Genomic DNA, 26273 nt, shown 5'->3' with positions numbered 1-26273 from the left:
ACTGGGAAGTCCCTTGGTTGCACAGTTTCCTTCTATCCTTCCTTTCTCTAAACCTCTGCCCTGAAGGTTCTGGTTTAATTCTACAGTTGCTCCTCAGAGCATCACCAATCTTATTCACTCTGGACCCTCATATCCTTTAAATATGCACCTAGGCAGGCCCAATACTAGTCCAAAGGGTGCCTTTTCACAGGATCAAAGAAGGCACCCTTTTGCTTGAACACCTAGATATACACATGCACTCCTGCTTTGTACCATATACTCAAAATTAACTCAAAATATTAACTCAAAATGTGTCCAAAGCCTACATTTAAAAGCTAAAGTTATAAAATTCTTAGAAGAAAACAAAGGATTAGTAAATCTTTGTGACTTTAGACTAGGCAATGATTTATTAGATATGACGCCAAAAGCACAAGCAACAACAAAAAGAGATAAACAGGACTTTACCAAAATGAAAAACCTTTATGCTTTCTAAAGACACAACCAAGAAAGTGAAAAGGCAACCCAAAGAAAGGGGAAAAAATTTGCAAATTGTATATATAAAAGGGGCTTGTTTATTTAACAAATAAACAATAAGAAGACAAATAATCTAATTTAAAAATGGGCAAAATATCTTTAAAAGTTCTCCAAAGAAGATACACAAATAGCCAATAAATACATGAAAAGATGTACATGAATAGTCATTATGGAAACGCAAATAATAATCACAATCGGGTATTACTTCATAATCACCAGAATAGCTAAAATTTAAAAAAGACAGATAATAACAAGGTTTGGTAAGGATGTGGAAAATTGTAACCTTCATCCTTGCTGTTGGGATTGTAAAATGGCTCAGCCACCTTGGAAAACTCAATAGGTTAAGCAAAGAGTTTCCATATGACCCAGCAATTCCACTCCTGGGTATATTCACCCAGGAGAACTGAACACATTTGTTTGCAAATATTCATAATAGTCAAGAAGTGAAAAAAATACAAATATCCATCAATTTATGAGTGGACAAAATGTGATATATCCTTACAATGGAATATCACTCAGCAATTAAGTACTGATTCATGTCACAACATGGATGAATCTTGAAAACATTATGCTAAGTGATAGAAGCCAGACACAAAGGTCCCATATTTTATGATTCCATTTATATGAAATGTCTAAAATGGGCCAATCCACAGACACAGAAAATGGATTAGAGGTTACCAGAAGTTGGGAGAAGTGGGGAAAGAAGGAAGGGGAGAAACTCCTAATATGTAAAGGGATTTTGTGGGGGAGGGCAGGTAATGGCAATGTTCTGAAATCAGATGGTGTTGATGGTTGCACAACTCTTTGAAAATATTAAAATCCACTGACTTATATTCTTTAAAATGGTGAATTTTCTCATATGTGAAATGTATCTCAATAGAGCTGTTAAAGAAAATAGGCAACCCTTCCTCTAAAATTTCAGCAGCAGCCCCACATGAAGGTAGGGCTTGGCATATTCCAGCCCTCACTTACCCTTCTGTTTGGAGCCCCGCTAACTAGAAGAGAAATTCCAGGGCTAACACTGACCATCTCTCAAAGCCTAACTTTCTACTAGAAGACTTCCATCCAACCACTGGTAAAGGTAGGTAGGAAGCAGACAAAGCGAACTGCAATGCCACACCTGTTAAAAGTTCAGCAAACACTGTAGACATGAAAATGATAAATGCTTTATTACTTTGAAAAAAATAAGATCTCCTAATCTTTTTCTCAGAATGAACACCATTTTATTACTGAAAAATGACTCCAAAATAAATTTACAAATTTTTAGCATAAAAATGTATTCACTCATTGCTCAACTACTGAAAAGATTGTTTCTCTCCTTCTGTACCATCTGCCTCCTTCTCATTAAGCTTTTATTTCTGACACACAATAGATGAAAAAACAACTTGTACTTTTGCTTTCTTTTCTTCCATATTTCATAAGTGGTTATCCATGACAGAGAATTTGAATATGAGTCATGGTTGTTCTAGGGAAATATGGGTATGATATTTCAAATATTTAAAGAAAAATATGATAAAGTTTTAGCTATAGCAAAGTTAAGATTTCAAAGACATTTTTCCTTCTGTGAATAATGAAAAAAGTAATTCTTAACAAAGTCTTTTGAGTAAAGTTTAAAGCAAAAAATAACTGCAAACCAATCCACAAATTAAAATGTAGCAATCTTGTCACAATGAAGATTTTATACCAAAGCTTAGTCCTAGATGAAATGATTAAACCAACTGAAATTTGTCTTTGTAGTACTCCTACTCCTATATTTGGTCATTTTGTAGTGAACTTGTTAGTCATCAGAATATATATGTTCTTGGATCATGTTGAAATATGTAACCCTAAACTGGGTATGAGTGTGAAGCAAAGAGGAGCAGTGTCAGATGCTGCCTATCAGGAAACTCACTGATTTTAAAACCAAATGACCTAATGTTTGGGAAACACACTTGATTCTAGCAAAACTTTAACTCTACAAGTTATAAGTGAAATATAGAAAATATCATCTAGTCATATCCGGGCAGAAAACAAAGTTAGTTCAAGTTCTGATACAGACTATTGAAAAGGAGCTTAACTATCTAGATTTTGTTTTCTTTAATCTTTATAGTAAGATTTATGGCTTAATTCCTTTGTTTCTTGGAGGAAATTATAGAAAATAAATTGTTCTTTTTCTGCCTCCATTAAGTAGGAAGACCGTTTGTCCTGTGTCCAAGGCCTGTGCCAGCACTTGGCAGCATGTACTCTTAAGTTCAGTCTCTTTAGGAATTAATGCTCTTCCTGAAAGTTACATTTGAAAATGTAAATATTCTAAGTGACTTCTAAAAAAAAAGAAAATCATTCAAAGAAAAAGATTAAGTTTAGTAGGACTGTAAAGAGATATTTTAAAACATAGTTGATTTTAATTTGTAGGTAACTCAAATTCATGAGAAAGAAAATCTGTATTACAATCTTCTGAGGCACATGGATTTCTATGTTATGCCAGTAGTTAATGTGGATGGTTATGACTACACATGGAAAAAGGTAGGTGAATGCAAAGAAAGTAAAACTTACCCAATTTTGGGTTACAGGATGCACAGAATGAATTATTTGATTTAAAATGTTTTTATTTAAAAATATATACTTTTAATTCTTATTATGGAAAATATCAAACATGTGAGTGGAAATGATTGTATAGTAAACTTCTATGTGCTCATACACAGCTTCATCAAGAATCATCTCATGGACAGTGTTTTTTTCATTTGTATCCCTAACCCACTTCTACCTTAGGCACATTATTTTGAAGCAAACCTCAGACACCATATCATTTCATCAATAAATACTTAAGGATGCAACTCTAAAAGAGCTCTTTAAAAATAATCACAGTACAGGTATATCTAACAGTTAATAATAATTACTGAATGCAAACTGTCCAATCAGCATTTAAATTTTTGCAACTGTATCTTAACTTTAAAATAAGTTTATTTCTTTGATTCAGGATCCAAATCAATTCATTATGCTGTGATAGGTTTATATGTCTTTTAATTCTATTTTAACTTATAGGTTCTCCTTCCATTTCTCTCTATTTATCTCCTTTTCTTTGCAATTTATTCATTGATTTATTATTTCCCATTGTCTGGATTTGCTAATTATATTACCATGTTGCAGTTTAACATTACTCTGTCCTTTGCATTTTCTAAAACTTGGTATTTGGATTGTAGAGGCTTAATCAGATTAAGTTTGACTCTTTTTGCCAAGATGACTTCATCATGATAGTGTATTCTCTCACCAGGAGGTGCACAATCTCTGGTAGCATCTTCATTTGTGACATTAGCTACCAATGCTGCACACTGCACATTCATTCTTACTAGGGATTGTTTGAACAGCATTTTGATTTGTAAACTATCAATTGCAAGATTTAGAACTGCATTCTAACTGAACTTGTATTTTAACAGAAATGCATTCTGATATATGAATTTAAAGGAAAGAAAATTAAAATCCTATAAGAGGCCTAGTAAAATCAAATGAGATTTTTATGTGTATAGGTCAAAACTGATGAAAAAATTACCATAACATGGCTCAAACTAAAAGGTTTCTGGGAACATGACAGAGACCTGGCCAGAGACAGGGGCTGTGAGAAAGAATGATGAAAAAATTACCATAACATGGCTCAAACTAAAAGGTTTCTGGGAACATGACAGAGACCTGGCCAGAGACAGGGGCTGTGAGAAAGAAATACTGGGAAGACAGGGTCAGGATGAAGTAATGGTGTTGCAAGAGAGCGCCACAGCCCTGGCCACTTAATATTTTAAACTTGTGTCTTTGCCTGAGTGACAAACATAGCCACCCTGGTTATCTATATTTTGTTTATTTAGGATCGAATGTGGAGAAAGAACCGTTCTTTTCATGAAAATAATCGTTGCATTGGAACAGACCTGAACAGGAACTTTGCTTCCAAACATTGGTGTGGTAGGGTGTTTGCTTTATTTCTAGCAATGTCTACTCATTTAAAAGGTGATACTAATAAATTCATTAATTCAAACTAATTAGAGGGGAGCCTATCTGAATCAGGAAGTAATTTAAACATAAATATTTCCGCCCTGAATGTTGACAGCAAATCATCTTAAACTCTCCTACCTGCCATTTCCTCATCTTTAAAATAAAGAAGTTGGCCCAGTTCTTTAAGGTCCCTCTAGCTTCAAAATTCTAAAATTCTCCTTTTCTAGAATAATAAGGAGATGACTGTTAAAAAATCTTACTAAAGTAAACAAAAATCATTCATCATTAGGATATCAAAGGGTTGGGTGAGTACCTCTCATTTTCAACTGCATCTATACACGTTTACTTCCATAGTGTTCGAAAACATTTTCTTTTGTTCTTACTATTCTTTTTTGTAACAAGTGCTTTCTTTCATGAATATCATAAAGGTAAACTGTCTAGCACAGTGGAAGTTAATAATTCCTTGATTTGAGTGAAGTAAGGTACTCAGTGAATATTGATTTAGGTATTCAAGAACGTTGTCTGCTCTCAGGCAGGTAGGGGTTAGTTCACCCTCCCCCACTGTATTTCATAGTTACTACATTTAAGAAACAGCTACAAAACAAAACTAAGCCTAATAATGAGCTTAAATCATCTCTATTTTTGGACAAGAGTACATGTGGCTCTGTGGACCAAGGAAGCAAAGCTATTGAAACAACAGAAACACCCTCTTCTTCCCATGTCTTTGCCCTACACAGTCCTGAGTACATGATCTTACATGATCTTACATACATCCTTTAAAATAGAACTGAAAATTCATGATGTGGGACATTTCATTATCCCAGAGTATATGTGGAAACCTCACAACAGAGTACTTACCTGATTTCTTTACTTCCTTCTCCTCTAGGCTAGAAGCTCCATGGGGGCAGGGACCCTTACCCATGACCTAGGGCAGTGCCTGGCACATGGAGGGCTCTCAGAAAATATTGATTCATAGAATATATGAGTGAATTTAATGGTTCTAAGAAAGCCACAGATGTACTAAGCAGGCAGAGAAAAGAGCAGTGAATGCTGCCTCAGGCTCAAGGGAATCACTTAGTGGTTGCTCCATAAAGCCATTCCTAAGACTGTCCAATAAAAGTGCCCAGTGAGGCCCAAGAATACATAGCAGTGATAACTGGGCAGGGAGTCAGAGAAGCAGCAGCCAACATAAAGTAGATCTGAATAAATAGAGCTGACAGTTACTTAGTGCTGAGCAGTTTACATTTTTATTATCTACATATCATGGGTGGAGAAACCCAACTTGTAAAGGTTAAAGCTGTTGCTCAAGGGCACAGAGCTAGGATATAAAGCCAGGCTGACTGACTTCAAATTTATTGAAATTCTTCTGTGTCTGAGAATCACTCCTCAGTTATATAAGTTCCCCTTTGAAACTTCTTATTTTATCTTTAGGCTCCGTTGGTGCTCTACTTGACATAATATTTTTCATGGTGAAGCCAGTGTTACATATTTCGAATGACCATGTAGTCAAAATATATTCTGTTATTGCCATCAGGAAATATCTCAAGCCCCTCTTAGGCATGGAGCTGTGTTATTACATGTTACAAGAGTTATAACAGAAACAGAAGCGGCAAGCATATAGACAAGAGAGAGTTCCAAATGAAACAAAAAGTCATTCTAAGGACCTTTTCCTTGTCAAGTGCCCAGCATCTCTTCAGTGCTATGTAAGCAAGCCAGTGAGAAACGGATTAAATCTTATCTCTTCATTGTCCCTACAACTAGAATTTGCTTTTATGACACTTGGTTAAGGATCAGAGGTGCTAAACATTGAGGTGTTAAAGGAGCACCTCATTTATTAACAGGAAATGACGTATCAAGTTTACTTATTCATGTTATTTTCATTTTATCCTTCCTCTGTATTAAAATTGTGTGCGTATGTGTGTGTGTGATAGGAATGGGTGAAGGAGTGTCTTAGTCAGCTTGGGCTGCCATATCAAAATGCCACACACTGAGTGGTTTAAACAAGAGAAATATATTTATTGCCAATCTAGAGGCTAGAAGTCCAAGATCAGGGTCCCAGCAGGGTGGGCTTCTTCTGAGGCCTCTCTTTTTGGCTCACAGATAGCCACCTTTTCACTGTATCCTTACGTGACCTTTTCTCTGTGTGCATACATCTCTGGTGTCTGCTGCCCTCTTCTTACAAGGACAACAACCCCATCTTTATGACTTTACTAAGCCTTAGTTACCTTCTTAAAGGCCCTATTTCTAAGTATAGCATATTGTAGGTTAGAGTTTCAACATAGGAATTTGGGGGAGACAGAGTTCAGTCTATAACAGGGGGTATTTTGTGAAGACCTCTGGTCACAAACTTCCTGAGACAGATCGGCTCATTTTCTAAAATGTTAAGTTAAACTACAAAGTTTTGCAACTTGTATGAAGTGGAAAACCCTTAATTTCTTTTCCTATAAAACTATAGTGTCTTTTAATTATTATTATTATTTTTGTATTAAAGGCTTTGTTGGGTTATATGGCCATTTTCTTTTTTTTCTTTTTCTTTTTCTTTTATTTTGGTATCATTAATATACAATTACATGAGCAACATTGTAGTTACTAGTTTCCCCCCATTATCAAGCCCCCATCACATACCCCATTACAGTCATTGTCCATCAGCATAGTAAGATGCTATAGAATCACTCCTTGTCTTCTCTGTGCTATACTGCCTTCCCCGTGCCCCCACCATGTTATGTGTGCTAATTGTAATGCCCCTTATTTCCCTTCATCCTCCCTTCTCACCCACCCATCCAAGTCCCTTTCCCTTTGGCAACTGTTGGTCCATTCTTGGGTTCTGTGAGTCTGCTGCTCTTTTGTTCCTTCAGTTTTTTCTTTGCTCTTACACTCCACAGATGAGTGAAATCATTTGGTATTTGTCTTTCTCTGCCTGGCTTATTTCTCTGAGCATAATACCTTCTAGCTCCATACATGTTGTTGGAAATGGTAGGATTTGTTTTCTTCTTATGGCTAAATAATAATACTCCAATGTGTATATGTACCACATCTTCTTTAGCCATTCATCTACTGATGGACACATAGGTTGCTTCCATTTCTTGGCTATTGTAAATAGTGCTGCGATAAACATAGGGGTGCATCTGTCTTTTTGAGACTGGGAAACTGCATTCTTAGGGTAAATTCCTAGGAGTGGAATTCCTGGGTCAAATGGTATTTCTATTTTAGTTTTTTGAGGAACCTCCATACTGCTTTCCACAATAGTTGAACTAATTTACATTCCCACAAGTGATGTAGGAGGGTTCTCCTTTCTATGCACCCTTTCCAGCATTTGTTGTTCCTGTTTTTTTTCTATGTTGGCCATCATAACTGGTGTTGAGGTGATATCTCATTGTGGTTTTAATTTGCATTTCCCTGATAATTATCGATGTGGAGCATCTTTTCATGTGCCTGTTGGACATCTGAATTTCTTCTTTGGAGAAGTGTCTGTTCATATCCTCTACCCATTTTCTAACAAGGTTATTTGCTTTTTGGGTGTTGAGGTGTATGAGTTCTTTACATTTTTTGGATGTTAACCCCTTGTTAGATATGTCATTTACAAATATATTCTCCCATACTGTAGGATGCCTTTTCGTTCTGCTGATGGCGTCCTTTCCTGTACAGAAGCTTTTTAGTGTGATGTAGTCCCATTTGTTAATTTTTGATTTTGCTTCCCTTGCCTGTGTAGATGTGTTCAGGAAAAAGCTGTTCATGTTTATATTCAAGAGATTTTTGCCTGTTTTCTTCTAAGAGTTTATGGTTTCATGACTTCCATTCAGGTCTTTGATCCATTTTGAGTTTATTTTTGTGTATGGAGTTAGACAGTGGTCCAGTTTCATTCTCTTGCTTGTAGCTGTCCAGTTTTGCCAACACCAGCTGTTGAAGACACTACCATTTCCCCCATTATATATCCATGGCTCCTTTATCATATATTAATTGACAATATATGGCTTGGGTTTATATCTGGGCTCTCTGATCTGTTCCACTGGTTTATGAACCTGTTCTTGTGCCAGTACCAAATTGTCTTCATTACGGTGCTTCGTAGTAGAGCTTGAAGTCAGGTAGCATTAATTCCCCTTGCTTTATTATTCCTTCTCAGGATTGCTTTGGCTATTTGGGGTCTTTTGTGGTTCCATATGAATTTTAGAACTATTTTCTCTAGTTTGTTGAAGAATGCTATTGGTATTTTGATAGGGATTGCATCGAATCTGTAGATTGCGTTGGACAGGATGGCCATTTTGGCAATATTAATTCTTCCTATCCATGAGCACAGATGTGTTTCCATTTATTGGTATCTTCTTTAATTTCTCTCATGCGTGTCTTGTAGTTTTCAGAGTATAGGTCTTTCACTTCCTTGGTTAGATTGATTCCTAGGTATTTTATTCTTTTTGATGTGACTGTGAATGGAATTATTTTCCTGATTTCTCTCTCTGCTAGTTGATTGTTAGTGTATAGGAATGCCACAGATTTCTGTGTATTAATTTTGTATCCTGCAACTTTGCTGAATTCAGATATTAGATCTAGCAGTTTAGCAGCAGGTTCTTTAGGGTTTTTTATGTACAATATCATGTCATCTGCAAACAGGGACAGTTTAACTTCTTCCTTGCCTATCTGGATGTCTCCGTTATTTCTTTGTGTTGTCTGGTTGCCATGGCTAGGACCTCCAGAAATATGTTAAATTAAAGTGGGGAGAGTGGGCATCCTTGTCTTGCTCCCAGTCTTAAAGGAAAAGCTTTCAGCCTCTTGCTGTTAAGTATAATGTTGACTGTGGGTTTGTCATATATGGTCTTTATTGTGTTGAATTACTTGCCCTCTATACCCATTTTGTTGAAACTTTTTATCAAGAATGGATGTTGAATTTTGTCAAATGCTTTTTCAGCATCTATGGCGATTATCATGTTGTTTTTGTCCTTCTTTTTGTTGATGTGGTGGATGATGTTGATGGATTTTTGAATGTTTTACCATCCTTGCATTCCTGGGATGAATCCCACTTGATCATGATGGATGATCTTTTTAATGTATTTTTGAATTCGATTTGGTAATATTTTGTTGAGTTATTTTGCATCTGTGTTCATCGGGGATATTGTTCTGTAATTTTCTTTTTTTTCTGGTTTTGGTATTAGAGTGATGTTGGCTTCATAAAATGAGTTTGGGAGTATTCCCTCCTCTTCTGCTTTTTGGAGAACTTTACAGAGGATGGGTATTAGGTCTTCAGTAAATGTTTGTTAAAATTCAGCAGTGAAACCATCTGTTACAGAAGTTTTGCTCTTAGGTAGGTTTTTGATTACTAGTTCAATTTCGTTGCTTATAATTGGTCTATTCAGGTTTTCTGTTTCTTCCTTGGTCAGCCTTGGAAGGTTGTATTTTTCTATAAAGTTGTCCATTTCTTCTAGGTTATTCAGTTTGTTACCATATAATTTTTCATAGTATTCTCTTATAATTATTTGTATTTCTGTGGTGTCCATACTGATTTTTCCTTTCTCATTTCTGATTCTGTTTATGTGTATAGATTCTCTTTTTTTCTTGATAATTCTGGCTAGGGGTTTGTCTATTTTGTTAATTTTCTCAAAGAACCAACTATTGCTCTCATTGATTCTTTCTATTGTTTTAATCTTCTCAATTTTATTTATTTATGCTCTAATCTTTATTATGTCCCTCCTTCTACTGACTTTGGGCCTCATTTGTTTTTACTTTTCTGGTTTCATTGTGAGTTTAGATTGTTCATTTGGGATTGTTCTTCTTTCCTGAGGTAGGCCTATATTGTAATATACTTCCTTCTTAGCATGGCCTTTGCTGTGTCCCACAGATTTTTGTGGTGTTGAATTATTGTTTTCATTTCTCTCCATATGTTGCTTGATCTCTGTTTTTATTTGGTCATTGATCCATTGATTATTTAGGTGCATGTTATTAAGCCTCCATGTGTTTGTGGTCTTTTTCATTTCTTTGCATAATGTATTTCTAGTTTCATACCTTTGTAGTCTGAGAAGCTGGTTGGTACAATTTCAATCTTTTTGAATTTACTGAAGCTCTTTTTGTGACCTAGTATATCATCTATTCTTGGAAATGTTTCATGTGCACTTGAGAAGAATGTGTATACTGTTGCTTTTGAATAGAGTGTTGTGTAGATGTCAATTAGGTCCATCTGTTCTAATACATTGTTCAGTGCCTCTGTCTCTTCACTGATTTTCTGCCTTGTTCATCTGTCCTTTGGAGTGAGTGGTGTGTTGAAGTCTTCTAAAAGGAATGGATTGCATTCTATTATCCCCTTTAATTATGTTTGTATTTGTTTCACATATGAAGGTGATCCTATGTTGGGTGCATAGATATTCATAATAGTTATTTCCTCTTGTTGGATGGATCCCTTTATCATTATGTAATGTCCTTCATTGTCTCTTGTTACTTTCTTTGTTTTGAAGTCTATTTTGTCTGATATAAGTTCTGCAACTCCTGTTTTTTTCTTCCTATTAGTTGCATGAAGTATCATTTCCCATCCCTTTACTTTCAGTCTGTGTATGTCTTTGGGCTTGAAGCTGGTGTCTTGTGGCAGCATATAGACAGTTCTTGTTGTTTTATCCATTTAGTGACTGTGTCTTTTGATTGGTGCATTCAGACCATTTACATTTAGGGTGCTTATTGATAGGTATGTGCTTATTGCCATTGCAGGCTTTAGATACATGGTTACCAAAAGTTCAAGTGTAATTCCCTTACTATCTAACAGTCTAATTTAACTCACTTATTATGCTATTACAAACACAACATACAGGTTCTTCCTTTTCTCCTTCTTTTTCTTCCCCTCCATTCTTTATTTATTAGGTATCACATTCTGTACTCTTTGTCTATCCCTCGATTGACTTTGAGGGTAATTGATTTGACTTTGCATTGGCTTAGTAATTGATTGTTCTACTTTGCTCTGGTTTTATTTCCCTTTGCAAAAGCTATTTAGCCTTTGGAATACTTCCATCTATAGGAGTCCCTCCAGCACTGTAGGGGTGGTTTGTGGGAGGTAAATTCTCTCAGCTTTTGCTTATCTGGAAATTGTTTAATCCCTCCTTCAAATTTAAATGATAACCTTACCAGATACAGTATTCTTGGTTCAAGGTCCTTCTGCTTCATTGCATTAAATGTATCATGCCACTCCCTTCCGGCCTGTAAGGTTCTGCTGAGAACTCTGATGATAGCCTGATGGGCTTTTCTTTGTATGTGATCTTTTTTCTCTCTCTAGCTGCTTTTAAATGTCTGTCTTTATCCTTGTTCTTTGCCATTTTAATTATTATATGTCTTGCTGTGTCTTACTGGGTCTCTTTTGTTAGGAGATCTGTGTACCTCCATGGCCTGAGAGACTATCTCCTTCCCCAGATTGGAAGTTTTCAGGAATTACCTCCTCAATCATACTTTTATCCCTTTTACTCTCTCTTCTTCTTCTGGTACCCCTATAATATGAATTTGTTCCGTTTGAATTGGTCACACATTTCTCTCAATATTCTTTCATTCCTAGAGATCCTTTTTTTCTCTGTGTGTGTCTGTTTCTTTGTATTCCTCTTCTCTAATTTCTATTCCATTTACCTTCTCTTCTACTACATCTAATCTGCTTTTAAATCCTTCCATTGTATGTTTCATTTCAGATATGGAATTTCTTAATGATTGAATCTCCATCTTAAGTTCATTTCTGAGTTCTTGAATATTTTTCTGTACCTCCATGAGCATGTTTATGATTTTGTTTTGAACTCTATTTCAGAAAGATTGGTGATTTAATTTATTTGGCCCTTTTTCTGTGGTTTGTGAGATTTTGGTCTGAACCAGGTTCCTTTGACATTTCATATGTCTATGTGTCACACTCTAGTGCCCAGAAGCTCTAGTTGCTGGAGCTACTCCATTCCTGGAGTGAGGTTGTGGGTTGCAGGGGAGCGGTGCTTGTGCCTGGTGGGAGGAAAGAGCTGTTTCTTGCTTCCCTGCTGCAGTGCCTGTCTCCAGTGTCAGAACCAGTGGACCAAGCACACAGGTGTAAACTTCTGTGCTTTGCATCTCTAGCTGTTGTGGGTAGGGCCTCCCTCTGGCTGGTCTGATGCCAGCACAGTTACTGCCAGTTTGCAAGCAGTTGCTGGCAGGCCAGGAGGAAGGCACAGTAGGCTGCATGTCACAGTGGGTGGCCTTGGAGGTGAGTAGCCAGCTAGGGGGATGAAGTGTCTGAGGCTCCTCAAATTTCCCAACCTGCTAGGTGGAGCGCACCCAGACAACCTTGTCAACCCATCCCTTCTCCTGCACAGCAAGCTCTGTCCAAACCAGGCCCCTTCAGCAGCCCTCTCACTGCCTGGAAGCTTCTCAGACCGCCTTCCTTTCCTTTGTCCCAGAATGGCCACATGTGGATCCCAGTCCTCCACAAATGGCCGGAATCTCAGTCTCTCAAGCACTCCGCCTGTCCCAGCTCTTTAACCCCACCGACCTCCAGAGCACTACACAATGTAGTTTTGTGCTCCAAAGCATATCTCCAGGGCTGGGTGTTAACAGTCTTAGACTTCCACCCTCTCCCTGCTCCGTTTCTCTTCCTCTGGCTGGAGAGCTGAGTGGGGGAAGGGCTTGGGTCCCACCAGATCAAGGCTTTGGTACATTACCCTGTTTTGTGAGGTCTGCTCTCTTCTCCAGATGTATGCAGTCTGGTGCAGCCTTCTTTCCTGATGCTGTTTCAGGATTAGTTGTATTAACTATATTTTTATACTATATGTGGTTTTGGGAGGAGTTCTCTGTCTCACCTCTCACACCACCATCTTGAATCAATCTCTAATTATTTTTTATTATGGTAAAAATATATAACATAACATTTGCCATTTGAACCATTTTAAGTGTACAATTCAGAGTCATTGAGTACATCCAGGATCCTGTGCAACCATCACCAGTATCCATTCCCAAAACTTTCCATCATTCCAAACAGAAACTCTAATCACTAAGCAATATCTTCTCATTCCCCAGTCACTTCACGCCCTGGCACTTTCTAATCTACTTTCTGTCTCTATGAATTTTGTTGTTATAGATATTCTTTTATTTCATGCCTATATATCAAAGAATGCTTGAGCTTGAAGGGACCTGATAGAACAAGCATTTCTTGGTATAGATGGAATTCCTTTGGCTGAGAGAGTGAAATAGCTTACACAGATTAACATGCCTGTGTAATGGCAAAGTCTCAAACCCGTTTCCTGATTCTGTGTAGCTCTTTACACCAAAATGTTTGAAATCTCTAGAATGATGGTTACAGAATGAGAGCCTGAGGCTGCACTGTCCACTACTGTAGCCACCAGCCACATAATGTGGCTATTGAGCACTTTAATAGTGGCTTGTCTAACGTACATGTGGCTATTGAGCACTTTAAAAGTGGCTTGTCTAACTAAACTGAGATGTGCAGTGAGTGTAAAATACATACCAGGTTTCAAAGACATAGGGTGAAAAAAGTAAAATATCTCATGAACAATTTTATGTTGGTTACATTTGAAATTATAATACTTTTTATATGTTGGATTAAATAAGTTATATTATTAAAATTTGTTTCACGTGTTTCTTTTTTTAAATGATCACTTGAAAACTTAAAATAAATATATGACTTGCCTTATATTTCTATTGTATTGCTCTGGTCTAAGGATTCATATTAGGGCACCACCTCTCCCTTCATCTCTGTCATGTCCTCCCTACCTCTATCTCCAATACATAATATTAGTTTCTAGAACTGTATATCAGGGAAGAAAAGAGCGTGGGTGTTCAAAGGTGACTGAACTATCAAAATGGTTTGCCAGTCACATTACTGGTTAAAAATGAACACTAATAAATACTTGGAAAGGCCTCGGGTTTTCCGTCCATCTCCTTGAGGGGAAAAGAATATTTAACAACCATTAAGGTTGTTTCTATTGCAAGTAAAAGGAAGAAAGCAGAGTAAGGTTAACCAAGACAGGTAGGCTCTGTAACGCTAATGGAGCAGCCCATGGGAGGCAAGGACAGGGATGCAGCCAGGCCCCAGAACCAGAATGGAGGTGGGCCTGAGCCCTGTAGAGGGACTAATGAGTCCTCTCCCTCCCTATTTTATCTTTGTGGTACACACTGGCTTTTTGGGGGTTTCAATCCACATGATGGTGATGATGATAACAATGACAAACAATGATTACTGAACCTTTAGTATGTGCCAGGCACTGTGCAAAGCGCTTTATATACATTAGCTCACTGAGTCCTCATGATCTTCATTTAATGGATAATTTTTCCATTTAGCAGATAAGATTATTGAGGTACAGACAGGTTTAAAATTTGTCAGTGTTGACAAATGAGATGGGAAGACAATATTTGTCAAGGGTGACAAATGAGGTACAGACAGGTAAAATAAAAAAGGCCATATAGCTATTAAATGGCAAAGCCAAGATTAGAATCAAGTGATTGGGTGATTAACAATATGTCAGGTAGCCTTTTATTGTAAAAGATGTTTACCACCAACGTGCTCAATTTGCATCTCTTATAATGACACTATTTACATCATAGGGTTGCTGTCGGGATGAAATGAGATATTGCTTGTAAATTTTATCAGTGTTCCCATTAGGTGGTTGTGGTGGTGGTATCTTCTTTGTCCAAGAGAGCAGCCTGACCACTAGAATCTTTGTCTCAGTTCCAAGTTATCAGGGGAGGGATTCAGATTGGCAGAACACTCGGTAAGCACCTGGTTTAGGGCTAATCACCTGTTTCCAGAAAGGAATTATCTTCTAGGTCAGAGGTGGCTCCCTTGGGCTCTGCCCCTATGAATTAGAGATAGAAAGGAGGAGTGTTGGGAGGCAGGCTACCATCCAAAGTGATATATACCATTATCTCTCAAAGGGATGAATAAATAGTGCTGTAACACCAAGTGTCACCATCTCATTTTATTTACCAAACTGCTTCAGCAAGTTAGAAGTAGCACGGAAGGCAGACTGGCACATTCTAAGCTCCCAAATGAGACTTTCCTATCATGGGCTATATTGATGAGTAATTTTTAAACTACAAGTATCAGAAATACCAAATTTTACATTTTATTAACGAAAATGGGTTTATTTTTTCTCACATAACCACAGGTTTGGAGGCACGTCTAGCATCTCTGAAAGTTCCTTAGCCACCTTCTCAAGGGTGTAAAATGGCTATCCCCAGGCAGTAACTGTTGGAGTATCTGCTATGAGGGCATATATATTTGACTTCAAAAAAACCATAAAACAACATTTAATGGACATCAGAAATATGTTCTTTACAGAGGTCTATCTAATCCATTTATCTAAAAATATTACACCTTAGATATTAGGAGATTATACTATTTGGGAAATCACACATTGCAACAGTATATGCATTCCCTCTTAATTCCACTCTGTCGATTTCACTTCAGAGGAAGGAGCATCAAGTTTCTCATGTTCACAAACCTACTGTGGACTTTACCCTGAGTCGGAGCCAGAAGTGAAGGCGGTGGCTGATTTCTTGAGAAGAAATATCAACCACATTAAAGCCTACATCAGTATACATTCATACTCCCAGCAGATACTGTTTCCATATTCCTATAATAGAAGCAAAAGCAAAGACCACGAGGAACTGGTAAGTGCTGCTTCATTATTTTTCCCACTAGCATTTTGGATATCAAATAATACTTCATTCAAGAATCTAAAACCGTTGTAAAAAAATTTCCCTTCTAGAGGACAGATGGAGAAAGATGTTTTAATTTTCATCTAGCTCCTGACAGTCATCCTGTGTCAGGGTTTACTGAGAAACTGTAGAAAATGGGGACTTTCCCTGAGGATATGAACTGCAGTCCAACAGATGGGCCCTAAAAAATGTCAGACAAATTCCTTGAAAGGCAGGGGGGAGCCATTCTACCTGAACCTGGTCTATATGTGAAGCCATAAGAGCAAAGATAAGACAAGAGTCTCTGGAATTGTGGTTCTGCTTTGTGATCACTAAACTTTCTGTAATAGCCCAACACAGGTCAGTTTGATATTAGCATGGGGAATTATTTACCCATTGACCTCCCTAATCCCCAGGGGTTGCTCCTATTTCAAGTACCTCCAGTTTCAGCATTGAGGCAACTCCCTCCAACCCCATTTTTGGAGGAAACTCAAAGAGAACTCACACAGTCTGCTACTGCCTGACTATTCTGGTCCCTTTTTGATGATCTATATTTGGGTTGATGGCAAAATATGCAAGTGTTCCTGATGGATTGTGGCTAGGGTTGGCCGGATCCTCATCCCAATAAAGGATACTTTCCAGATAATGGAAATACTGTGGCAACATTCTAATTTCTATTGAAGGTCTGATTTTTTATGTAGTGGTTTGTTTCTTACTGAATCATTTTGTTCTGGTTCTCATAACAGAATAAACTGTAGCCACATTAACATCTAACAGTTTCTGATGACAAATATAAGGTGGTTAACATTTTCTGAAAACAGCTCATTTAGAAGATAAACATAACTTGAGATTCTTTTTCTTAAGGGAAAACTTTTAAGGAAAGATCCTTTATTGTTATCTTTGAAGAAATAAGAAGATATTTATTATGATTTAGAAATAGAATTAGTCGATTTTGTATCTTTTTTGCATTACTATTAGCACAAGTATTTATTGAGAGTCATTATGTGTAAAATACTGTGTTCAGTGGGCATTGAAATAGCCATTAGGTAGGACCCTGGCTTTTAAGAGAATATGCTAGGTACGGTAGGGAGCTCAGCCATAGCAAATGTTACAAATAGTTGTTCTCTAAGTTACAGTAACTACTAAATAAGTGGCACAAATGGTAGAACACACTTCTGACTGGGTAGCAATAAGTGGCCTCGTATCATCAGTGATTTAGAAGACAATTCTGTGATAAATTAGGCAATAAAGTCCCTGTCCTTGAGAACTTTATCATGTACTAAAGGATAACATACTACAAAGAAAAAAGGAATGAAAAAGTACTATGGATGTCAAGGAACAGATACAATTTCAGCCAGACATTGAAAGACTGAATTTCTACAGGTGGACAGGGAAGGGAGGACATTCTAAGCTGAGAAAACGGCATTGCCCACATGAAGTATATTCAGGGAACTGTGAAGGTGCCAAATGAAGGTGACACCATCAAAAAGTAGATGAGGTTGATTTGTTTGAATGTTGGAATAAATTTGCATTCTGTAGAAAATCAGATTCCATTAAAAAATTTTTTTGAACAAAGAAATGGCAAAACCTAATAACAACTGATATTCCTTTAAGGGATTCAAGAAAGGGACAGTGGATTCCAACCTAGTTCTAATTGCAGAAAAGATCGGTTAAGGTAAAAACAAATGCAGTGGAACAGTGAGCTTAGTGTTACCCTGCTCCATATCAGGGACATATTCTTTTTTTATCTGATGAATCTCTGGGAGTTTTTAGACATTTTACACAAGAAGAAAAGCGAGTTTGTGAGAGAAGGAATCATGTATGTATTAAGTATATGTATTATTTAGAGAAGTTGGACCTAAAATTTGGTAATAATTTTGTCTAGGATAACCCCATATTGTTTGCCTTTGAAATATAGTTACACATCATTTTACATGAGCTCATTAAAAAGGCATATGAAAATTATTTTTTCTTCAAATAAAATTTTCCAATGTATTGGAAGAGTCTGCACTTAAAGCCACCCAATTGTGATTTCTATAAACCAAAAAATGTTTTTAAAAAGTTAATCTATTTTTACGACTATACCTTTTGGATAAATGCAGATTTTTCAGATATAGTTTTTTTCCTCAGCTTTACAAAACATAATTGACTTACAACATGTGCAAGTTTAAGTTATACAACATAATGTTTTGATATACATATAAATTGTGAAATGATTACTACAATAAAGTTAGTTCTAACACATCTATCACCTCATATAATTACAGTTTTTTCCTTTGTGGTGAGAACATTGAAGTTCTACTTTCTTAGCAATTTTTAAGTATAAGATACAGTATTGTTAACTATTGTCACCATGCTATATATTTGATCCCCAGGACTTATTTATCTTTTAACTAGAAGTTTCTATCTTTTGACCAACATCTCCCCATTTTATCTATCCCCCAGACCCTGGCAACCCCCTTTCTACTCTCTATTTCTATAGTTTGGCTCTTTCATACATGATTGTTCTAGAAACTTTTATCAGTCTTGCTTTAAAGCAGCACATTAACTAAAATTCCATGTTCTATTAATTTCAGTCTCTAGTGGCCAGTGAAGCAGTCCACGCTATTGAGAATACTAATAAAAACACCAGATATACACATGGCAGTGGTTCAGAAAGTTTATGTAAGTATTTCTTCTTAAGATCATGGAGAACTGTGAGGTACTAAAGACATCTGTGTTTGGGTTTCCTGTATTTTTAATTTTTCTAATGGAATCTTTAAACAAGCTCACATGTAAAACAACTGGATTAGAACAATTAAAAATGGAAGAATGGCTGAGAAAGCAGTGAACAAAGCTACATTAATAAATGAATATACTAAAGATATGTCATCTAAAGATGAATATAAAAATGATATTTAAGAAATTATGTTCATTGCTATATGTAGGGAGTATATAATTGGCATTACTTTAGCTGAGTAAGGCAGAAAAGGTCGCAAAGGGTCAGAAGGATGTGTAAGATACCTTGGACCACCATGTAAATTTGTGCAGATCAGCATTAACAAGTATAGAAAACACCATTTACATTAGATGCCTTTTAGTGACAGCCTCTGCCCGAGAGTATAGCTCATAGCACACTATAGTTGAATGTCTTTGTTTTATCACACTGATGAGAGCTTATGTGTGGCAAACTCTAAACAAATACTTTAAATTAATTTCTGCTGAAAGATATTTATTGAGGGATTCCTTTGCATCCATAAGGGATGACAGACAATGATTTTGCTCTTTTGAAGCTGGAAGGGGATATGGGAGAAGAGGAGGAGAAAGTAAACATGTAACCAGGTGTCAGTAAACTATGGCCCACAGGCCAAATCCAGCCCACTTCTGATTTTTGTATAGCCTGTGAACTAAGAATGATTTTTCCATTTTTAATAGCTTTAAAAAATGGAGAATAAGACTTTGTAACACATGAAAATTACATGAAATTCAAATTTCAGTACCCTAAATAAAGTTTTATTTGAGCACAGCCACACCCATCCATTTATGCATTGCCTATCATAGCTATCATAACAGCAGAGTTGAATTGTGCTGACACAGACTGTGGACTCACAAAGTCTAACCTATTTACTATCTGGTCCTTTACAGAAAAATTTGTCAATCTCTGATGTAATCAATTAAATAGTAAAATATAGTATAACCCCACTATTATTGAAGAGAGGAAAATAGGCTTATGAGTTTGAGAATGACTGCAGGAGAGAAAGGCTATTTAGCTGAAGTGGCCTGGGGCATTCTCTCTGTAGTTTATATTTCTAGGAGAGCTATCTGGCAAGTGACTGCCAAACAAAGGTGTGGGGGAAAAATAGGGATGGAGAATGGCTTGCAAAAGATCCTTGAGACAATATATTGAAAGTCTCACAGTTTCCTTTAACAGATATGATATATAAGGGTATAAAAACACATTCATACTAATCACATTCATATTATGTTCAATAAATTGCTTGAACACCAGATGCCCTATTAGTAGAAAGTCTAGACTCTTCCTCTTCTCAACAGATTGGTCCACATAGTATCTCTGTTTCTTGGTGTCACTGGTCCAATGTTGCCTTTGCTGACTCAGATCCTCATTCTGTCACAGAGGAACCCCTCAAGTTCCTTTCACAATTCAGAGCTTTCTTGATTCCCATCCTCTTCTCCACTGTACTCAGGGCTTCAGGGCTGGAGACATTTACAGAGCAGCTTTCTGTTGTGAAGAAATCAGTCCATCTCCACACATTCATTCATTCACTATACATCTATGTGTATGTGTGAGTAAGCATAGAGAAATGGCTGAAATAAATGCCAAATATTGATAGTAGCTATCAGAAATATTTTCTTAATTAATGACTACCTAATCTTCGCTGCTAATGGATATTTTTCCATATTATAAACAATTCTTCAGTAGTTGATACAAGTATAGATTTTAGAGGAAAAAATGATCACTTTGCATATTATATGATTGTCTACCTAAAAAAACAAACTAAAATATTAGTACAATAAAAGAGTTGAATAAGGTAGTTGGCTATGAATTTATTTACACAAATTTGTAGCTTTCTTATTTACCAAAAATAATCAGGTAGAAAGTAAAATGGAAAAAAGATTCTACTGCCCCCTTACATGTACATATGTCCACATGCACACATATATATATTTAGCTACATACATATATGTGGATTCATTGTAAATGCATATATGTGCTTGTGTACACATACAAATCAATATGGTTTACCTGAAAAACCTAGAAAAGCATACTGGTGAACATAAAAGAAGACAAATAAAAGGAGAAACCATGTTTTTTAGTGGGAAGACAATATTAAAAATATGTCAGTTATAAATTAATCTATATATTTAATGCAATACCAGTGAACACTTAAATGATTTTCAACTTCATTTGAAATAATAAACTTGGTAGAAGAGCTGTAAAATTCTGAAAAATAAGACTAATAAGAGAAAATTTGCCCCAACCAGGTATTAAAACACATTATGAATGTATAGCAATTAAGACTGTGGAACTGAGCCTGGAAGAAATGTATTTGTAGAATGGTATAGTGAGTACAGAAAGACACTCAAATATATAATATCGAGTATCTCATAAAGAAGACATTTCAAACCAGTTAAGAATGTTAATTATTCAACCAATAGGGTTAGAAAACCTGACAAGTTACTTAGAAAAACAAATTGGATTCCTACTATGCCTTTCTACGAAATAAATGACAGATAGATAAAATATTTTAACACGAAAACTCTGTCATAAACCAAGTTAAAAGCGAAATAATCAAATAAGGGGAAAAAAACCTCCATATATTATATAGGGCTAATAATGCTAATGCGGCTTTTATAAACAATTTATTAAATGAACCAAGTAGAAAACTGAGCAAAGACAATTGGTAAAAAATATAAAGATTCATAACAAATATACCAAATTAAATGTTCAACTCGTTGGTAATCAAAGAAACATAAAATAAAACAATTTGATATTATTTTTCACCTATAAAATTGCCGTAATACGTAATTCCCATAGATGGTGTGCGAGGGGGAAGTAAGCATATTCACACCTTGCTAGTGGAAACATAAATTGGTTCAATTCTTCTGAAGGCTATTTGGCAACATGTAGCCTAATTGTAAAAAGTACATACCCTTAGACTAGCAGATTTATCTCTAGAAAAGTGTGTTCTAATAAAGCAAAGAAACAACTATGTATAAAAAAATGATGTTTATTGTAAAGTTGTTTACATTAATTAGAAATTTTTTTAAATGTAAAGGTCTCAAAAAATCATTTAAATTATCCCATTTTGCAATAGAGTGATATGAGATCATTCAAAATGAAATGCAGATTCGAACTTATTAATACATAAAGCTGGCCACAACAGATTATGTTTAGAAATGTTACAAAGCAGTATGTATAGGATGATTTTATTTATGCAGAAAAAAATTAATGAAAGTATATTAAAGCTTACACTGAAAAAAAGGCACTAAAATGTTAATGGTGATTATCACTCCTTGGTAGGGTTATGAGCAATTATTTTCTTCCTTAACCTGTTTTCCTTCAACCTCCGTTTTCCACCAGAAATTTAGATTACTTAATAATCAGAAAACAGCAGAATTATTTTCAGTTTTAGTGGAAAAAATCCCATTTTATTAGTTAACTTGAAACATCTGTATTTCAAAAGTAATTTCTTTTTTTCTTTTTATAGACCTAGCTCCTGGAGGTGCAGATGACTGGATCTATGACTTGGGTATCAAATATTCATTTACAATTGAACTTCGAGACACAGGAAAATATGGATTCTTGCTGCCAGAGCGTTACATCAAACCCACTTGCAGAGAAGCTCTTGCTGCTGTCTCTAAAATAGCTTGGCATGTCATCAGGAATGTTTAATGCCCTTGATTTTTTCACTCAGCTCCCACATTTTAATTTGCTGATTCCAGCAAGACCAAATCATTGCACCAATTCCTTTCTGTTTAACCAGTAGTTAAGATAAAAAGGTTTTCATAGTCCCTGCTTTTGTCAAAGAACAAAATAAATGCCACCTTTAAATTAGTTAGACAAGGGTACACCTTAAAAAAAAATTATAAGAGGTTAGGTACTGATTTTTTTTTCTTTGAGTCAAGACGTTTGACTAGTCACTGCAAGCAATTTTAATAACTACAGTAGTACCATGCAGATCTTTTGGACCCTAAACAACAAAAGGAATGGTCGTCAGAAGTACATCAAAGATTACTGTTTTAAATTTTCAATAAACTTCTGCTTTTAAAAGCGTAATTGTGCATCCCGTTTGCTCCACAGCCATAAGCTATGGCCCACAAAACAGAGGTATCAAAAACAGGACAAACACTACCTGTCGCTCCAGCACCATCGCTCAATAAACATTGAGAGAATGAATGAATGGCTCTGGTTATTTTTTATAACAAATGTGGCAGTTTGCGCAGTTACAACAGCCATTTCTTACAAGAAACTATGTAATGAAAGGAGGACACTCTTTCTCTAAAATTCACTGTTAATTGGAAATTTTGGCCCTCCCTGGCCCCGGATTTCCGCTCCAAGGACAGAAGGCACAGGTTTGAGGATTTCGACTGCACGCCACCGAGAGGAAGTTACGCCCGGGGGCGTGCCCCGAAGGGGCGGTGCCTGCGTGCCTACGACTAATCTGGCGGCCGGAAGCTGCCTCGGTCCACAGAGAAACAGGGCATACCCTTGACTTCCGGCGGCATTTTGAGGTGATCCTCATAGCGGCCTGGTAGTGTATTCGTTGCCTTTCCTTGCTCATCGATCTCTCCTGGGCCTTTTTCTTATTACATCCCAGTCTCGCTTGACCCTGGCGAAGCGGCGAGAGGTGTGGTTCCCGGGAGCCCTGCGCGCACCTCCTTCTCCTCGTCGGCTTCCCGGGGCCAGGCACGGGGACGGAGAGTTGCCTCCCCGGCCCCTTGGAGCGGTGGCGGCAGTGGCACCTCCGTACTGCGTTTGCGAAGGGAGCTCGGGGAGGAGGAAGTAAGCTTGAATACTTTGAATCGGTGTGAGTGTTTGAGAAAAAGGCGTTGGCGGACCCGGGATGGGGAGGTTCCGAGTTGTCCTCCATCCTCGCTTGGGTCACGCCAGCATTTTGAGCTCGCCTTGAGCATCCCACCCTTAACTTAGCAGTAATTGATCTCTGTGCTAAGGCCTTGTTTCTCGTCGTCGTTCTGATTCTTGCGAGTTTGTGTACGGGAACGGGTTTTGACAAGCTTCTTCCTGGTCACTACCATTTGTGAGCTTGGGAACTCTGAAACGCGGTATTCACATTTGCGTGCGATGAGAAGGTGCAGGAATGTGGTCTTAGATGTAGAGGCTCCCTCTTTACGCATTCCAGACCTGTTACGGAAATGTATCTTACTTTTTTTTGTATTTGGGCTTGTTTATTTCTCGGCAGTGATAAACTAACCACATAGGTCCTGGGAGTTGAGGACTGCTACTGTTTTACATTCCCTAGGTGCTTACTTTTGGCAACTGTGTCAGAGAAGGTGAAATGAAAGGAGAGGATCTTATATTTGTCATTATCTCTCTCTAAATAAGTTATAATTTATGTGGCTGAAAATTATTCAGAGGTGATATTACTTGAGTGATATTGGCAAGATCTTACTTGTGGAGTGGAGTGTCTAAGCTATCGGTTATACTGAGAGGTTTTCAGATAATTTGGACCACCTAGAGAAGTATGGGCTTTTGCGGTCTCTTCGGGTTTTAGGGTGTTTTGAAGAAATAATTTTTAAAGTTTGTAGAAGATCTTAACATATCAAGTTTTCAAAGTCCGCGATATTGTTCCAGTAAATCCAAGTGCTTATGCAGTACAGTCCTTGCGTATACGGTGTCAATTCACAGAGTCTGTCTAGTTCTGTAATGTTTGAAATTACTGTCTTTACTACCTAAACGATGGTATTTTGCAGAGCTTTGAGGATATAATCTGTAGATTTTCAATAAATTTCCAGTTTTATAATGAGATATCTAGATTATAACCTGACAGTTTAAGTAAGAAACTAAGAGTTTTGATGCAGGTATGGAACAATTTGTTTCTGTGAAAATAGTTGCACCATGAAACGTTTACTGACTGGGTGTATCTGGTAAAATCCAGTTTTATCTAACACTTTGCCTCTTACAGGCTTACTAATTATTGGTGACTCAAAATGAATATTGCATATTTTAATATATGAAAATCAACCTAAGTTTCATATCTAAATTAATATCCAAATCCATCAGGTGGGTGCAGTTTACTATACAGGTTATTAAAATTTTAGTGTTATTGGTCTTAATGTGTATTATTATATGCCTTGTCAGTTAAATAGAGAAAGCAAAATTGTTTAACCTAACATTTATTTGAAGAATTGGTTATGGGTGGGTGTTCATCTTCTCCACCTATCCTGTGCCCTGCTCTCCATTTCATATAGACTTGGAGCTATTTCAGCAGATTATTTAGTAACAGTTGAAAGGTTAACTGGTGTTGCTATATGAAGTGTCTTTTATTCTTTTTTAGAAGTTTTGTATGTTGCAGTTATGTTTATTTCACTTCATAGTAGCTGCCAGCATGGGATACTCTCTGTGCACAGTCTTCCTAACAGGTTATTTCTTCTGCAATGTTATGGTGTTGTCTTGCTCCTCATGCCTGTGTAGTCAGTTTAGTTCTGTCAGCTTTGTGTGGAATACTGTTTGGGATTGTTTTGGTCTGTCTGTATATACAAGAAATTTGCAAGATTGTTTTAGAAAGTTCTTTTAAAAAATTTCCTAGATTGTGCATCAAATCAACTTTTTTCCTCTTTCAAAAATATGAAGTATAAGTAATGAGACCTTATTTTTAATATAACCCTTTTAACTTGAGAACTTAAGTGGACTGGATTTTTTTTTTACTACCAGTTAATAAGTACATTTATATAATTTTAATTACTTAATTATTTGAGAAATTTCTAATCTTAGGCAGCTACTCATCCAGATTAAAGTGGTTTATGCTTTTATTAATGCTACCTGAAGATGAGACCTCAAAAAGATATAATTATGGATTGAAATGAGGATACTAGAGCTAATACATGTTTAATTGTCAAGATTTTAGTAATTAGTCTTCAGGAATAATTACTCAAAAAGAGGCCCCTGTGTGTTTCTTCCTTCTCAGCCATATTTATGGTATGAAACTTGGACTATATTGTGATACTTATAAGTTTTGTGGGGGAAGGGACAGTTCCTATTTATTAAGACCCTTATTTGTTGTGTTTTAATAGATAGATTCAATTTTGTGTCTCTTTTTTTTTTCAGTTGAAAAGATATATTAAAAACTTTTGGATTTACTTTGCAAATGGAGAGGAAAATGGGAAAATAATTCAGTAGGTTTTCACCAGTATTGCTCTGACTTTGATAATGCTGGTGTTTGGGAAATAAATGATTATGTAGGGGCAAGTATGATGGCAGCTTGAAATCAAAAGAATAATTTGAAAACAAAACTGAAGGGAAACCTTCAAAATCTCTGAGATAGGAAAGATTTTAATAGTTACATTTTTAATCTTATTTTATTGTTTAACTCAAATACTTTGAAGCCCTTCTTATTGAAGCCTGTTCAGATTTTAAATGACCTCCCCCACCCCCAGTCAAATCTACATTTTATTCTGTGGTGGTATTAATCTTACTTTTTGGGCCCAATGTTTCACAT

At 36.5% G+C, this 26273-nt stretch overlaps 2 protein-coding genes across 10 annotated transcripts in view; both read left to right on the top strand.

Annotated features, from left to right (window-relative positions):
- The window catches only part of CPB2 (carboxypeptidase B2), a 50060-nt gene extending 27187 nt beyond the window's left edge, over window positions 1-22873 (top strand). Inside the window, exons 7-11 of the mRNA XM_017677037.3 lie at window positions 2905-3015; window positions 4347-4440; window positions 15866-16068; window positions 18672-18759; window positions 22305-22873. Coding sequence (XP_017532526.1) covers window positions 2905-3015; window positions 4347-4440; window positions 15866-16068; window positions 18672-18759; window positions 22305-22489 — 681 coding nt within the window. The 3' untranslated portion in view covers window positions 22490-22873. The remainder of the gene's footprint in view (window positions 1-2904; window positions 3016-4346; window positions 4441-15865; window positions 16069-18671; window positions 18760-22304) is intronic.
- A 343-nt stretch (window positions 22874-23216) lies between these two features.
- ZC3H13 (zinc finger CCCH-type containing 13) overlaps window positions 23217-26273 on the top strand; it is a 99468-nt gene continuing 96411 nt past the window's right edge. For 4 of the 9 annotated variants that reach the window (XM_073212616.1, XM_073212624.1, XM_073212623.1 and 1 more), the window contains exon 1: window positions 23290-23599. The gene's annotated coding sequence lies outside the window, so the exon portion shown is untranslated. Of the gene's footprint in view, window positions 23600-26273 lie in introns of all 9 variants that reach the window. The other 5 variants (XM_073212619.1, XM_073212617.1, XM_073212622.1 and 2 more) reach the window with 5 other exon arrangements.

The sequence above is a fragment of the Manis javanica genome, chromosome 9 (genome assembly GCF_040802235.1).
Source record: "Manis javanica isolate MJ-LG chromosome 9, MJ_LKY, whole genome shotgun sequence".
Lineage (NCBI taxonomy): Eukaryota > Metazoa > Chordata > Mammalia > Pholidota > Manidae > Manis > Manis javanica.
The sequence above is the reverse complement of the archived record's forward strand: the minus strand, read 5'-3'. Positions and strand labels throughout refer to the sequence as shown.